The sequence below is a fragment of the Lepidochelys olivacea genome (genome assembly GCF_965140295.1).
Source record: "Lepidochelys olivacea isolate rLepOli2 genome assembly, chromosome: 3".
NCBI classification, from domain to species: domain Eukaryota; kingdom Metazoa; phylum Chordata; order Testudines; family Cheloniidae; genus Lepidochelys; species Lepidochelys olivacea.
The window spans coordinates 169950993-169967379 of NC_140413.1; the positions used below are offsets into that span (position 1 = coordinate 169950993).

The window sequence follows — 16387 nt, forward strand, 5'->3', positions numbered from 1 at the left end:
AACCCAGTTATGGTTTTGGCCTTCACAGCATCCTCTGGCAACGAGTTCCACAGGTTGACAGTGTTGTGTGAAGAAGTACTTCCTTTTGTTTGTTTTAAATCTGCTGCCTATTAATTTCATTGGATGATCCCTGGTTCTTGTGTTATGTTAAGGAGTAAATAACACTTCCTTATTAACTTTCTCCACAGCATTCATGATTTTATAGATCTCTATCATATTCCCCCTTTAGTCGTCCTTTTCTAAGCTGAATAGTCCCAGTCTTTTTAATCTCTTCATATGGAAGCTGTTCCATACCTTCAATCATTTTTGTTGCCCTTCTCTTTATCTTTTCCAATTCTAATATCTTTTTTGACACGGGATGACCAAAACTGCATGCAGAATTCAAGGTGTGAGCATATTTACTGCCATCTTATCTATCCCTTTCTTAATGGTTCCTAACATTGTCATCTTTTTTGACTGTTGCTGTACACTGAGGAGATGTTTTCAGAGAGTTGTCCACAGTGACTCAAAGATGTCTTTCTGGAATGGTAAAGCTAATTTAGACCCAATCATTTTGTGTGTATAGTTGGGCTTATGTTTTCCAATCGGCATTATTTTGCCTTTATCAACGATAATACTTCTTATTTTATGAAGTGCTTAGCACACTTCCGGTTACTTGAAAAATTATGCTTAAATAAATTGGTTAGTCTCTAAGGTACCACAAGTACTCCTTTTCTTTTTGCGAATACAGACTAACATGGCTGCTACTCTGAAACCATGAATAATAAGCTTATCCTAAATTTAAGCAATTTATTTCTGTTCTGTCATTCCCCTTTTCTCATTCTGGGATATTTGGGGGTCTTAATTTTTTGTCTTTTGCACCTGTCCTCTGTGTCTCTGTTCCCCTTTTCACTGAGCCATTGGAGAATGCTGGCCATTGGAGAAAGCTGGGGGAGAATGTGGACTATCAAATCCACTCCACTATCAGAAACTCAGTACTGGCTAAAGTGCTGAGCAAGTGTGGAAATAAGTACCTACAAGCAGATTTTCTTCTGCCTCACTATTGCAGCAAGCTAGTGAAGGACGTAGGGTCATAAATTGAGTTGTGTGAATATCTGATTTTTTTTCAGTTTGCTGGCAGTTCAAAGGGAAAAATTATTTTGAGTCAACTCAAAACTGAGTTACTTTTTGAATTTCATCTAATTGCAAAGTTGGGGGAAAAGCTTCATTTTGGGTCAAATGAAACATTTTATTTGAGCTGAAACAAAACATGTTTTGGCAATTTAAACTTTTTTCAATAAAAGCAAATGATATTTTGGTCTAGATTCACAAAACTGAGGAGGTGGTGGGCATGGTGGTGCCCCCTTTTTACCCAATAGCCCAGGATCTGGGACTTGAACCCATGTTTCCTATATCCCAGGTGATTGCCCTAATAACCAGGCTATTGGTTATTATGGGATGGGTCTCTGAGTCTCCCCTGTTGAAGCTGTTTCGTTTTGTATTAATTATTAATTGGAGCAGGGACTGGAACCGGGGTGAGGCTGCTTTCCCTCCCGCCCCTTACCCCCTGGTTAGTGTCATTCTCCCTCTCTGGATTGATGAATAATTTTTTATACAAAGTGGAGCAGCTTCAACAGGAGATATTGAGACACAGGGGGGTCTCACCTGGGATATGGAAATCTGGATTCAAGTCCCAGTGGGGAGTTGAAGCTGGATCTCCCACATTCTGGGTGAGCAACCTAACCACTGGACTATGGGGTGTAAGGGTGGTAGTGGCAGCAGAACCATCTCACCACCTTTGGTTTTGTGAGTAGCTCCTAAATACTTTTGTGAATCTAGCCTGAAAAAAATCAAATCTAATTCCTAATCACTGGGCTATAAAGTCATTCTTACTCTTTCTAGCCCAGAAAAATGAAATTTCCCTTACTTGAGCTGATGAAAACTGCCCTGTGGGAATTAGAGTAACTTCTTCCAAACCTGTATTTTCAACACCAACATCTCAAGATATTAAGACAACAATAGCCAGTGTTATAGGAAAGCATGGAAAAATGCAGTTCCTTGATACAATCGTCAGAGAATGATAGTTTTACTGTTTAAATTCACTTGGTATCTTTATCTCAGCAGAAAATGTGAAAAATAGTTCAGGTACACCAATATGGTTGATCTTTGCAGTTTTCAATATGGAAAAGTGATTTGTGCATATCAGGATTGAGTCTCTACTTTTCTGCTAGGGCTATAGTACATATATTGTTCCTGAGAATCCTTTTGTACTTAATAGCTTATACTTCATAGTTGGCGGCAAATGGGGGAGAATAATCTTTTTTTTAAACCCTCCAGGATACAATTTTTTTTATTTTTTGTAATCCATGAAATACTCTAAAAGTATGAGGACCTGAAAAATATTATTTTTATTTATTTATTTTTAAGAAGCTTGTAGACCTGCAGCAATGGATGTTAGGTTTCCATACTTGCCAAATAAATCATCTTTATAACTGCTGGTGAATGGCCATGTGCATTTTTAAAAATCCCATGATTATTAAACAGTTAATTTCCCCCTACACAATATAATAAAAATAATTGACTGCCTGTAACCAACCAGAAACAAGAGGTTATACAAATGTAAGTTATTCAGAACAAAACAGCTTGCTGGGATTAGTCACAGGTTTGTGTTTTCCCCACTAATTAAATTTGCACTTAAAATAAACTAATGTAAACAAAAAATAGTATTGGTAATATTTATGTATATTTATGCTGCGGATCCATGATTATCCCTCTACTAATACTGATTAATTGGGCAAAATGGAATTAAGAATATAGTAGGTGCTTCATAGTCGGTTTCTTTTTTTAAATCAAATAAGGGATTAGTTCATGTGAGTTCTTGTTTTATATTCTTTCCTGATGGACATCTCAGGAAATCCTTAGTTTCTCTCCAGATATTTTTTTAGGTGGTCTTTATTTTTCCGTTTTGAAATCTGACTCCCTGAATCTATCTCAGTGGCTGTCAGTCAGTTGCCTATAGTGTCAATATATCATTGATCATTCTTGTGATTTGTTTTTTTTCAAATGTTTGGCTATATGTAATATACAATTGCCTTGTTCAGCCGTTCACCTATTTTCTAGAGGTGGTATATCCAAGTGATACAGTTAGTACCTGTAAAAAGTGTTTGCCTTCTCTAAGTGGTCCTTGACCTTCTGGTTGTTGTGAAAATCTTGTTCTTGGAACTCATTAGAAGATTGTAGGACTAAACTTAGAAGCAAAGAGTTGGTTCCTAATCCTTTTGCATGTAAAAGTTTCATATCAAGGTGTGATGAAAATCTATTTGCACTGATTATTTAGAGCCATGTCTAGCACTTGCATCCTATATCCTGAGAAAACTTGCTTCCTATACCTTAAAAACAGGTTTGAATCTGGTAACATAGCTGGGTTACCAGTTAATGTACTTGTTTCATCTACTGAAGGTAATATGTACATTACCCAAATGCTTTTCCAGGCCTACTGCCCAGGCTGTTTTTCATAGCCATTCCTGCTCTGGGAATAGTTTTTGATAAGACAATGAGAGGAAATTCTATCCCATTTCTGAATAGCAAACAGTTTAGCAAGAAGGCTCACATTCATGTATTTTGAAAATAAACTGTTGTGAGATGCATAGTTAAAAGCTAAAGTAATATTTTTTATGTTTAATTTTTTCCTCTGTTTGTTTACAGAGACTGTGCAGTTGACCCAACTTGTGTGTTATGTATGGAGTGCTTTTTGGGAAGTATTCATAGAGAGCATCGATACAGGGTTAGTAATCTTATTGGAGTATATGAATTGGGTATAATATTTCTCTTATGAATGGGTATATTCAGAGTTCCAGTATATAATTTATATTTAAGAGTGTGTATGTATTTCAAAATAAAGTGTGCATGCGAATATACATGCACAGTATGGTTGGAATGAAAAATGTGCAATGTAAACTTATCAGACCTGGGAGTTGTAACCTCAGTTTAAAAGCTTAGCTTTAACAAGACTTAGTTAATATTTGAAACCACTGAGCAAATTATTATAGTGTTCCTACACTTTAATCTTAAATATATTCACAATTCTAAATTAAACATAAACTGGAGTTAGTTTTATTATGTTAAACTTGTGGTTTTCAACCTTTTTCATTTGTGGACCCCTAAAAAATTTCAAATTGAGGTACAGACCCCTTTGAAAATTCAACCTGTGATCCACAGACCCCTACCATAGAAATCTGGGACTGAAAACTGACTGAACAGAATTCAACTATAAGTGTTGCATATGCTCAGCATGGCATTGAGCGCAGTGTGAGAAAGGGCACTAAACTGTGGGCTTCTATGGTAATGGCACTTTCAGATTTTGACCTGGAGGTGGGGGTATTCACATATTTTTGATTGATCAGAAAAATGGAATGCCCTTTTTGGAGTCTAAAACTTTATTTTCATGGTTACTTTATGCAGACACTTTAGACATAGTGTGCAGATCCCCAGGGGTCTGCAGACCACAGGTTGAAAATCACTGTGTTAGACATAGTTTCACTTAGTTTGGGCACTATATTTAGGCTGTTTTTTTTTTTTTTAAAAGGTGTTGAACAAACGTACGAGTGAGAGAAGTTAGCTTTAAAAAAAGGAACATTTTGGTTTCTTAGATTTAAACATACTTCTGCACTGCCACGAATTCCTGCACAACAGAAATTTGTGAATGCATGAGTAGGGACCGACCAAATTCATGGTCCATTTTGGTCAGTTTCACGGTCATAGGATTTTAAAAATCGTAAAAGTCTTGATTTCAGCTATTTAAATCTGAAATGTCATGGTGTTGTAATTGTAGCCGTCCAGATCCAAAAAGGACTTGTGAGGGTGTTGCAAGGTTATTGTGTGGGGGGGTTGCAGTACTGCTACCCTTACTTCTGCGCTGCTGCCTGCAGAGCTGGGCCCTCAGTCAGCAGCTGACACTCTCTGGTTGCCCAGCTCTGAAGGCAGCAGCACGGAAGTAAAAGTGACATGGTATGGTATTGCCACCCTTACTTCTGTACTGCTGCTGACGGGGCTCCGCCTTCAGAGCTGGGCGCCTGGCCAACAGCTGCCGCTCTCTGGCCACCCAGCTCTGAAGGCAGCACAGAAGTAAGGGTGGCAATATTGCAACCCCCCTAAAATAACCTTGTCGGGGCGGCAGGTTTGTATAATTTTTGGTGGTGCCCAGAATGGGTCCAAGTCTCTCTTCCCTCCTCCCCCCCCCCCCCCCAGCCCCTACCTGCCTAAGGCTCTGGGGGGGAGTTTTGGGTGCAGGAAGGGTGAGGGGTTGGGCTCTGGGCTGGGGCAGGGGGTTGGGGTGCAGGCGAGGGTGTGGGGGATGGGCTCTGGGAGGGAGTTTGGGTGCGGGCTCTGGGCTGGGACAGGGGGGTTGGGGTGTGGGAGGGGGTGCAGCGCTTACCTTGGACGGCTCCCAGAAGTGACCCACACCCCCCTCTGGCAGCAGCTCCTATGAGGGGTTTCCATGTGCCGCTGCCCACAGGCACCGCACCTGCAGCTCCCATTGGCTGCAGCTTGGGGTGGGGGCAGCACACGGAGACATGCCCCCCTCACCTCCCAGGGCTGCAGGGACAGGCTGGCTGCTTCCGGAAGTGGAGCAGGCAGGCAGGAAGCCACCTTAGCCCCTTTACACTGCCGGTGGTGGTGGTGGGGGCCCCGGGCCCTTTCAAATTGCTTGGGGGTGGCAGGCGGGGCCAGAGGGATGCTCCGGGGAAGGTGCGTGGGGGCAGCAGGCGGGGCCGGGGAGAGACCTGGCTCTGAACTTTGGTGGAGCCGGGCCCCCGTGCTCATATTGGTGGAGTACGCAAACTATGGGATGATACTTTGAACTGAACTTTGTGACCCATCTACAACTCCCTTTTGGGTCAGAACCCCCAATTTGAGAAATGCTGGTCTACCCTGTGAAATCTGTACAGTATAGGGTAAAAGCACACAAAAGACCAGATTTCACAGTCCATAAAGTGTTTTTCATGGTCGTGAATTTGGTAGGGCCCTCTGCATCAGAGAGAGAAAATGAAACTCTAGAAAGAAAAGTGACATAGATTAGTTTGTCAAGCTGAGTGAAATATGAAAGTAAATACACACAGCTGAAATGAGTAAAATAAAAATTTAAGCTTCTTTAATCTACAGTACTGTTAGTAGTACAGGTGAGTATATTTTTTTAAACTTGATGTTCCTTTTAACTAGCACAAGTATTTACTTAATTAGTCTTTACATATTAGTCCGTTTCTTTGGTATTGTCAAGTCTGTAATAGAATTTCTGTAAAAGTGTTACAGATGAAACAAGTGGAGAGAACTTCTTTTCCTTTCTCAATACCCTGTGATAGCATACTTACGTTTCCTATTGTGGAGGGTGTTAGTATGCACTCTTAATTTAATAACTAGTAATGCAATATGAAACAGGAATAGAGGTTTTTGGAGGTGTAAAGTATTCTGTCAAAATGAAAAGAGACCTGAGCACCATGACTAGACAGAAAAGGAGAATGTGTACTGTGAAGAATCTGTGCATCAAAAATAGGTGTCAGAATCATATGTATTTATGAACTCCATTCACAATTGTGATTTAGGAAAGAATTGTATTCAATACTTATTTCAAGAGCTTTTAATTTTAAAATGAACTAACAGTGTGGAAATAGAGCAGTGCAGTGTACACATGCACATATTTGTCATTAGAGAGACAAGGTGAGCGAGGTAATATTAGACCGACTTCTGCTGGTCAGAGACACAGGCTTTTGAGCTATGCAGAGCTCTTTGGGTCACAACACTGTACACAATTTTTTTCACTATCAACTTTAGTAAGTGTAACAGAAGCCAGTTGTTATAAATGTGGCCCTCAAACTCTACGGACTATCCCTCAGATATCCCTGTATAGTAGGATGTAGCAGTATACAATTCGTTTTGAAAACTAAGTGTACCGTTTATAAACGACATTATAATGCAAAAATTTTAAATATTGGAATTTGAATAAAAAAGATTCTATTTAAAAAATAAAAATAAAATCAGACCAGCCATCTGTGACTGATTCAGAATAAACATATGCTTGTAATTTCTGTGTTCTATAAATACATCCTATGCTGTATGCGACCTGCCCATGCCTATGCTCTAGAGTTACTTTAACAATATAATTGAAAAAGTGTTTTAAAAAAAAACAGATGAAGGATGTATTGACATGTTTTTACCATATTTATTTGAGTAGCATACAGGAAAATCTCTAACAACATAAAGGTTAATGTATTGGTGCTTTCAGTATACATAGATCTTGCACATGCATACAGTTTTGTGTGTTTTAAACAACTTCAGATGACAACATCAGGCGGAGGAGGTTTCTGTGATTGTGGTGATACTGAAGCTTGGAAAGAAGGTCCGTACTGTCAAAAGCATGAACTTAACACGGCAGAGACGGCAGAAGAGGAGGTAGTAAATACAATTTTTATATATAGATATTGTGTAATAGTGCTAACTTAGGACATTGAATGCAGCCAGACCAAATTATGCACAATTCTGAAATTCAGAAGGTAAGGGAAAATAAATCTCTAATCATTTTGTATGTGACTTCTGTAAGGTTATAAATTCACCTCAAAAATAAGAAAACTAAATGCTATAGAAATAATATCTATATACTTCAGTATTTTAGTGAAATGGTGGACTCTTACATTTTTAATAAATATTGGAGCATTCGTAGTGTCCTAATATTTGTTAAAGCTTTGAGACCATGAGTAAACCAAACTGAAAGAGAATTTGCGTTAAATTATTTAGTTGGTTGAAAATTTTGTCTTTATATATTTACTATATCATCTCAGCACATGGATATTTGTAACTTTTTATCTAAAGTAATTAAAAGAAGTTATTTAGGACGGAAGCTATTAGTCTTCTCTACTCAGCCAGTAAGTAAAACAAAGTGGAAGCTTGCAGCATGCTAAATATAAATATTGGTACTATACCATATTATACACTAGATAAAATTAATATAAAATTACATATTAAAACTACTTTGAAAACAAGCTATTTAGATTGAAAAGTCAAGCATGCAAAAATAGAAAAAGCTAGATTTCTGGTTGCCCAAGTAGCCTTAGTTCTGTCCCTTCTGCATCCATCCTATGCACTGAGTGAAGAAAGAGTGCTGTGGGGAAAAAGAAGGGTAATTAAAGACTGTATTGCAATGCATGCATATAAGGGAGCAAACTAAGTTTGCACATGCAACCTAGATTCTGACATTTCTTAACACTCGTGCTAGACTTTGCAACCTAAATAACTTTCTTTTAAAGTAGTTTTTTAATGTAACTTCCAAGGGGTTTTTAACAGGAAAAAGTTTAAAACAAATACATTTTGTTAGTTACAACTGTAACAAACCCCTCATCATAGATCATCAGCAGGGTTTGAACCATGAATCTTCGGCACTGCAACAGAGTTCTACCAGTTGAGACACAGGGCTAATCATGTTAGCTGGTAGCATAAGAAGGACGTTATCCCAGAAAGACGGATGGACAGCTAATGCTGTGTGCTGGGTCCAAGGAGGTTTATGTGGGGAATCTGGCCTGGCTCTCCATTTCTTCTCCACTGGGTCTGAGAGAGCGCCTTCCCTTTTTTGGTGCCCCCAGAGAGAAGCTGGGACATGTGCTAAAGGGGATGGTGCAGGAGCCCAACATTGCTGTGTCTGGTGTGCGTGCATGCGCCCTCTCTCCTCTCCCCTCCCCCCCAACCCCCCAATTGCTACAGCTGCTCCAACAACTGCTAGATGTTTCCAGGTAGTGTGTGGTGGTGGTGGTATGGTGGTGCTGCTGCTGCTTGGTAAATGTGTGGGCCTGACTCTTCAGAGTGGTTTGTTAGTTACTTTTGTATGCTGCCAAAATTTCCCATGGAACACAAGTAACAGAAGGGAAATGGTGACTTTTAACAGTTTATAGCTCTGCCAGATCTGAACAGAACTTAATGGGAGAAGGGAAGAAAAGTCCCTAATCTGAGGGCCACGTCTCTGCTGAATTTCAAAGGCCTGCTGCAAAAAATGGAGATGTTTAGAGCCTCTCAAAATATTCTTGGGGTCTTATTTTTTTTTTTAATAACTGAAAGTGTTGGGCATCTCATTACTGTTGTTTTATAAATTTGTCTGTCTAACTGCTCTAGGAGCCTCTGACATATATTTAAAAATATATCAAATCAGAGAAAGAATCAGCAATCCCATATATTTAAAAAGCTAGGGAACAAGGCAGCCCAAATAAACCAAATCTCCATAATACTTAATATTCCCCAACACTATATACTTCTTCAGCAGCTCTTTTAAGAAGATGTGCCTGCAGCATTTATTATTTTTCGTTTGTATTTCCACATCATGTAGGAGTCCTAATCATGGATCAGGACCCCGTTGTGTGTGGTGTGGTACACAGAACAAAAAGACAGTCCATGCATTAAGAAGCTTACAATCTAAGTAATAAGACGAGATATAACCGATGGATACAGGCAGCGAGGTGGGGTGAGGACAAGGAAACAGTGAGACAGCATTGGTCAGCATTGTAGGCAGCAGTATCAGTGCAGCAGCAGCCACACAACTATTGTCAGTTTTTTTTCTGTAGGCATTATGGCAAAGGAGAGCTTTAAGCAGCGTTTTGAAAACAAGTTAGTAAGGTGGCTTTGTGCATGTTTAAAGGGAGCTCATAGCAAGTGTCACAGGGAACACAAAGGTTCTTGGTTTGAAAACTTAACAAATGGGTAATGCAGGCTGGCATCATGGGTTGATCAGAGGCAGGATAGGGAATGAGATGCTAGGTAGGGTGGGGAAGTTCAGAGGGCTCAGAAAGTGATAAGCAGTTTTAGGCTTGGTAGCATTAGATTTTTATCAGTAAATGTCTATTTTTTTACCATATACATACAAACTTGACAAAAATATTTCTAGCTGTGATGATCAAAATTTACAAATGGGCAATGTAAGCTTGAGAACTTATGAGAGTTTGATATTTATCTTTGTATGTTTTGGCATGTGATGTTGACAGTTTGTGTTTTAACAGTTATTAAATATTAACTACTTGAATCTTAACAGCTACATTCCCGCCTCCTAGTTTTTTGGTAGCTGTGAAATTTTAAATAGAAAAAATGCTGAAAACTCCTAATTTCATGTAACTGAAAATTTTAATTGATAAAAATCAGGAAGAGAAGCTTAGAAATAAACATAGATATTATCTGTCAAAATTACAACAAAAAAATTTGAATTCTGCCATGCCTACTTACGTTTGCTGCTACAAACAAAGGGAAGCCAGGGGAGAGATGCAGAGAGCAGATGAGAAGCCATTAGTGATGAAGGACTGGAACTTCCAGTCATGTTGCCAAGTGACAATGAGGAACAATGGCGAAAGAGAACAGGTGGTGGTCTGAGAGGGGGAACTCAGCAGCAGAGATTAAAAAGAGAGCAGTACTTGGTGAAGACCAAGTCAATTGAACAGCCCTTATGGTGAGTGGGAGAGTGTATCTAGGGCTACAGGTTTAATGAAGTGGAGAGGATGAGGAAACATGCAGCTTAAGGGGCAGATAGGTTATCATGGAAGTTAATGTCACCAAAAATGGGTGTGGGAGATTGCAAGGAGAGGAATAGAGGGAACTCGGAGTCAAAATCTCAGAGCAGGGCTGATGGGGATGAGTTGGGTGGACAGTAAAGTGGAGGAGGAGGAGGAGAGAAGAGTTGAATGCAGCAGTGTTCAGAAGAGGTGGAGGAGTGGGATGGGGAGGTGGGAGGGATTGGAAGTGACAGGAACAGGAGATCAGAAGACCAGCATCTTCACCATGGTGTGATCCAGAGTGGGGAGTGAAAGAGAAGGAGAGGCCTTCATAAGAGAAGGCAGTTGTATGGGCATTGTCAAAGGAAGGGATCCAGGTCACTGAGAGAGGCAGGAGCTGGAGGGAATAACCTATGAAGAGGCTGTGGATTGCTGTGATCTTTTTAGAGATGGATAGCTAGAGAAGAGGAGGGAGGTTAGGAATAGTGGCACAAGACGGGTAGAGATGGTGCTGGGGACAGGTGAGGGGATATAGTGCCAGAGTTGTCGTCAGAGGTGATGAGGACTTTCAGATTTGGGACCTAGATTTCTGCTGTTTGTGGAGGGAATTAGATAGGGTGGAGAGGGGCAGAGATGTAGGTAAAGATGGTAGAACTGTAGAGGGAGTGAGGGTAACCAGGAGGAGTTGTTGATGGTAGTGGGAGAAAAAGGAGGAGGAGAATAATGATGCAAAAAAGAGATGTGGTGACAGCTGTGGGTGAGTGGCAGATGGTCTGAAGTTTAATAGATCCTGGGGTATTTTGGACCTGGGGGAGGACAAGGAGTGCATTCCAAAGGAGAGCTAGATAGATTCATGGAAAATAGATCCATCAATGGCTATTAGCCAGGATGAGCAGGAATGGTGTCCCTAGCCTCTGTTTGCCAGAAGCTGGGATTGGGTGACAGGGCATGGATCACTTGATGATAACCTGTCTGTTAATTCCCTCTGGGGCACTTGCCATTGGCCACTGTCAGAGGACAGGATACTGGGCTTGATGGACCTTTGGTTTGACCCAATATGGCCGTTCTTATGGAATGTACTTTTTTTATGACACATGAATTTCTTAAAACTGAAAACTGCAATAATATGATACCCATCAGCCCTGCATAAAACTAATAAATCAATCATCTGGAGCTTTCTGAAGTTAAATTAGTTCATGGAAAAATTGGCTCTGTTTATCTTGAGGCTATTTTAATTCTCCTAATGGGGAGAAGAGGTTGTGTGGTGGTTTTTGTTTTGTTTTGTTTTTTGTTTGTTTTTTAATGAAAGGAGAAAGCACATGAGCCAGGAAAATAAGAGAAAAATGGTTATTGGAAAGTCACTATATCTGCATTAAGCCTCAATTTTAATAGATTATTTTCAGGAGCCAAAAAGAATATAACATCTGACTGACCTATCATGCATTATTTGTTTACTTAAATACACATTTTTAACTTAAGTCCAGGCTGTGGAGGTTTATTAAGTGGTTCCTAATTTTTGTTTCTATGTCCACTATGTGTGTGTGTTCTTCAAAAGGCTGCCTATATATATATAAAAACACATTGACCAGCCTTTGAAACCAAAAATACATCACTCAATTCTGATGACGGAAGGCTAGATTCTTCCACCTTCCTTAGATCTGGTAGAATAAGCGTGGCAGAATGTGGTGCTATGGCCTTGTAAACATAAAGACTATGATATTTTTTAGCTAAATATTTAAAGTGACTTCTGTGCAAAGGAAGCAACTCTTTTGCTGGTCTTTATCAGTCACACAGCTGATAACTGTTTAGTTTTCAATAAAATCCTAACAGTTCTGATGACATAGATTCTAAAATAAACGTGTAATTGTATCTATGTGCATAGTACAGAGTTACTACCTGGTACAAATTTCTTACATGGTCACACTGGCATGTTTGATACAAAGAAGTAGATACATAAGTGATAAGTCAGGCCTGATGTAATAGGATCTGTAACAATTATGTTCCCACTTATATATAATTTCTTTTTAAAAAGGATAACTTGCAAACATGGTGTTAATCTTAATTGTATGCTGGATACCCCAAATTGCCAAGATTATGAGGGTCATTCAGCACAAATTTATTTAAAATATCTTCAATTTTTGTTTTTGTTCAGTGAGTTGGTCCCCCTGAAATCTGGTCTGGTCAAGCCTTGCTCTGCACTTGCAGCATGCAGCAAGCTATATTGTCTCAATTACCATGGAAGTCCGTTATAGACTGGCTCCATGCTAGAGGGAAGATGAAACACTGGAGAGTTAGTGCATGGTGTGGTTTTACCATTTAAAAAACAAAACAAAAAAACTGCACTTTTTTTTACCCTTTTGATTGTAAAATAATTTTAAAAGGTAGTAAAATAGCACCATGTGCTCCAGAGGCTTTCTATCTGATGCCTATGCCTCTCAGGAGGCTACCTTTGCTCCAGTGAAGTTCTCTGGTACATCAAGTTGCATTCTGATGCATATGGTTGTGGAGTAGGAGTAGATAGCGGTTACTCCAGGGAATCTGAAATCATGAGTGGGCAAATACAACTTTTGAATCTTTGCTGTGCTCAACATCCTTCTTACTTTTCCTATTTTCAGACTGATGACATAACCTTAAAGATGGTTAATAATAAAATATCTATGGGTCACCTTTAAAATGTCATTTTATTTCAATATCCTTTCCTTCTCATGTGGACCATGCGCTCCTTTTAAGGAACAACCTAAATTTTCAGCATCGATGACATCACCAAACTAGTGTGCACTGCTTTCCAAAGTCAAGTTGTACTGCTTCTCACTCATTTATCTTAATTTATTATTATTATTTATTATTGTAATGACAGATTGGCTAAGGTTAACAGTTGCTTGGTCTTCATGTGTTTAATGCTACTTATCAGGAGGAGGTAAAAACTCTTATAAAAATTTGCTTTGGAGTAAAACTTGTCAAGAAGAAGGAGGGGAGACAGGGAATTGGTTTGCTAGTCCTGAAGGAACAGTTTGATTTTTTGCAAACGTTATTTCTAGTTTAAGATTCCAAGTTCTCAGTCATAAAGCTCTAAAAGGATTTCAGTTAAATAAACAAGCTGAAATGTGATTGTTCTACACTAGTTTCTAATCACTTGTTTTGTCCAAAAATAGAACCATTATCTGCTAATTTTAGTTGCCAGTCTGTCTTGTGCTATAGTTCGAGCAATGGCATTGCACTGCTGGGGGCTCAGTGAACCAACTTCATATTCTTTTGGGTTTTATTCTGTTTTCCTGTTAAGTTATGAAGATGCAGTAACAGTTTAAAATAAATCAGGGATGTTTTGGGTGCAAGCAGTCATTCTCCATTTCCTTTTCCACCCCTCCCTCCCCCATTGTCATTTAATTCCTTAGTGTAGATGACACCTACAAATTTGGACCATTTCTATTTTTCACATGCATATGGGGGGAATTCAGTACCTATTTCCCACCAGGCTATAATCACTTCAGTGAGCCATTATAATCAAACTGGCATTCTTCAGGTTTTGTGGAATTCATGCATGCTTTACAGACTTTTTTCTGCACTGAATTTCTACTTTTGAAAATAAATTAGTAAGGTATGCATAACTAGTGAATGGCTGTAATTTTAAATTCAACTGTGGCATTAAAATGGGATAGTATAAATTTAGTATTTATGTGTTTTGCATTTTGGTGTAAACTTTTAGTTTAGATGTGGCCATCGAATACCACCATATCTTAGAAATATTTAACAAGAAATCATCATATGGTTACACAGAAACAGGCAAGAGGGAGAGGAGTGAAATATACTATTTTGGCACCTGGAATCTTGTTTACAATTTGTAAGTACTATAACTAGTGTGAATACAAAATTTGACAAAAGGAGGTGTGGCTTTGATAATTGTTGATACTATAACTCACTAAGTTAAGTGAAATATGAATAATGAAATGTCCAATACAAGCAGGATAATGATGGTTTGAGCCCAAACTCAAATGGTTTTTGTTATTATTGCTCATTTTCTTTGTTTAATTTTCCTATAATGTTTTTCTACTATCTCACTACAATCAATTTCACTTTTCAGGATCCTCTGGTGCATTTATCAGAAGATATGATAGCAAGAGCTTATAACATTTTTGCTATCATGTTTCAATATGCAGTAGATATATTAACATGGGAAAAAGAAAATGAATTGCCACCTGGTTTAGAGTCTGTGTAAGTATATTCTTTGTGTTTGAGGTTTTCAAGACGTGCAGGTGTTTAAAGTATAAAACTTAAATGCTCACTTTAGTCTACATCAGTGATACTTGGACTGCGGCTCGCGAGCTGCAAGTGGCTCTTTAACGTGTCTTCTGCGCCTCTTTGCAGCACATGGTATTAAAACACTGATTTAATTATTAACGAGTCAGGATGTTTTTACTATGTTATTAACAAATTAAGTTATCAACTTGCACTAAGTTATTAACTTATTTGCTGTAAATACGAATAGTACTATAGTAAATGAAACAATGAAGTCACACTACTGTGGCTATTTTGAGTAAGCTCATCACTAATTTGGCTCCTGAACCACTGAGGTCTGTATCACCATGCTGTCTTCCTTTAACTCCAATAGGAAGATGATGTAGACAAGTGTCTTTCAAAACATTTTACAGTTGGGATCATACAATGGATCATCTCTCTTCCTTTTCCTGCTTGCACAGACCATCTCCAGTGTTGTCTGGTGCTCAGATAATATCCTTGTAGCAGCTACAATTGTTTACGAGGAAAAATAGTATTTAATTCTATGTATCATCTTAAAACAAGTAGGGCAGGTTGATGCCACTTGACCAACCAGCTCTCTTCAAACCCACTGTTGGTCCGTGAATTACAACTTGGGAATTATCGCTCTAGAGTGAAATAAATAGCACAAGGAATAAAACATCTTTATTTAAAATTTGATTCTACTACAGTAGTTTCTTTTAGTTCTGCTTTGTGTGGGAAAATACTGTAAATGGTGGAAGTTATAGAATTATATTTAACACTGATTTACATTTTTTTGATAAAAGTATGGAGAACTCGTCTAATGGCTTAATTGGTTTAGTATCTTATGTTATGAAGTGGTAAACATAGATTTGCAAAAGACTTCTGGATTCTGGTTGCTTGGTGGAGAGAGACCATTAGGGAGACCTAGAAAAGAAAGGGGTAGGAAAATAACGCCAAAGCTATGGGAGAATATTGTATAACAAGTATGATAGATAATTTTTCCTTACTAGAAAATGGCTAGCCCAGAATAAAAAAAGTGCACAGAAGTAAAGTCAGGAATTGTCAGACTAACTTAATACGCTGCATCTTTACTCACTAGGAGCTTAATCCTTCAAGGTGCTGAGCACTCCTGTAAGGTGCAGAATGCCTTTAACTCCCACTGAAGTCAGTGGGAGTAGAAGGCACTCATCAGCTTCAGGATAAAGCCGTGTTGATTTACATCATGAGTGCCAGGGTTAACCCAAGCTTAGATATTCGGCTTGTTGGAAATTATTAAAATTAAAAATAGATTAGAAGCTTAGTACTTAATTATATAAATGTGGTCTTTATTTTATAGTGAGAAGAGTGACACTTACTACTGCATGCTTTTTAATGATGAAGTCCACACGTATGAACAAGTTATATACACTCTCCAGAAAGCTGTAAACTGTACACAGAAAGAGGCCATTGGATTTGCAACAACAGTAGACAGAGATGTAAGTAACTTCCTTGCTGGAACTTGAATTAAAAGTAAGGTCAGGGTGAATATATATGACTAAACTTAGTGCTTTTTACCTTTAAAGTGGTTGTGAGTCTTCCCAGTATTCTTTCTCTCCTTTCACCCCTTGGCAGATAAAAGGCTTTCAGGAGGGGATAGAGAAGAGCTGGCAGTTTCACAG

The 16387-nt window shown here is 38.8% G+C and overlaps 1 protein-coding gene across 3 annotated transcripts in view; it reads left to right on the forward strand.

The window, feature by feature from the left end:
* Positions 1-16387, forward strand: part of UBR2 (ubiquitin protein ligase E3 component n-recognin 2) — a 106055-nt gene that overhangs the window by 5809 nt on the left and 83859 nt on the right. For all 3 annotated transcript variants that reach the window (XM_084624457.1, XM_084624456.1, XM_084624458.1), the window contains exons 3-6: positions 3685-3763; positions 7312-7425; positions 14572-14702; positions 16066-16204. In XM_084624457.1, coding sequence (XP_084480583.1) covers positions 3685-3763; positions 7312-7425; positions 14572-14702; positions 16066-16204 — 463 coding nt within the window. The remainder of the gene's footprint in view (positions 1-3684; positions 3764-7311; positions 7426-14571; positions 14703-16065; positions 16205-16387) is intronic.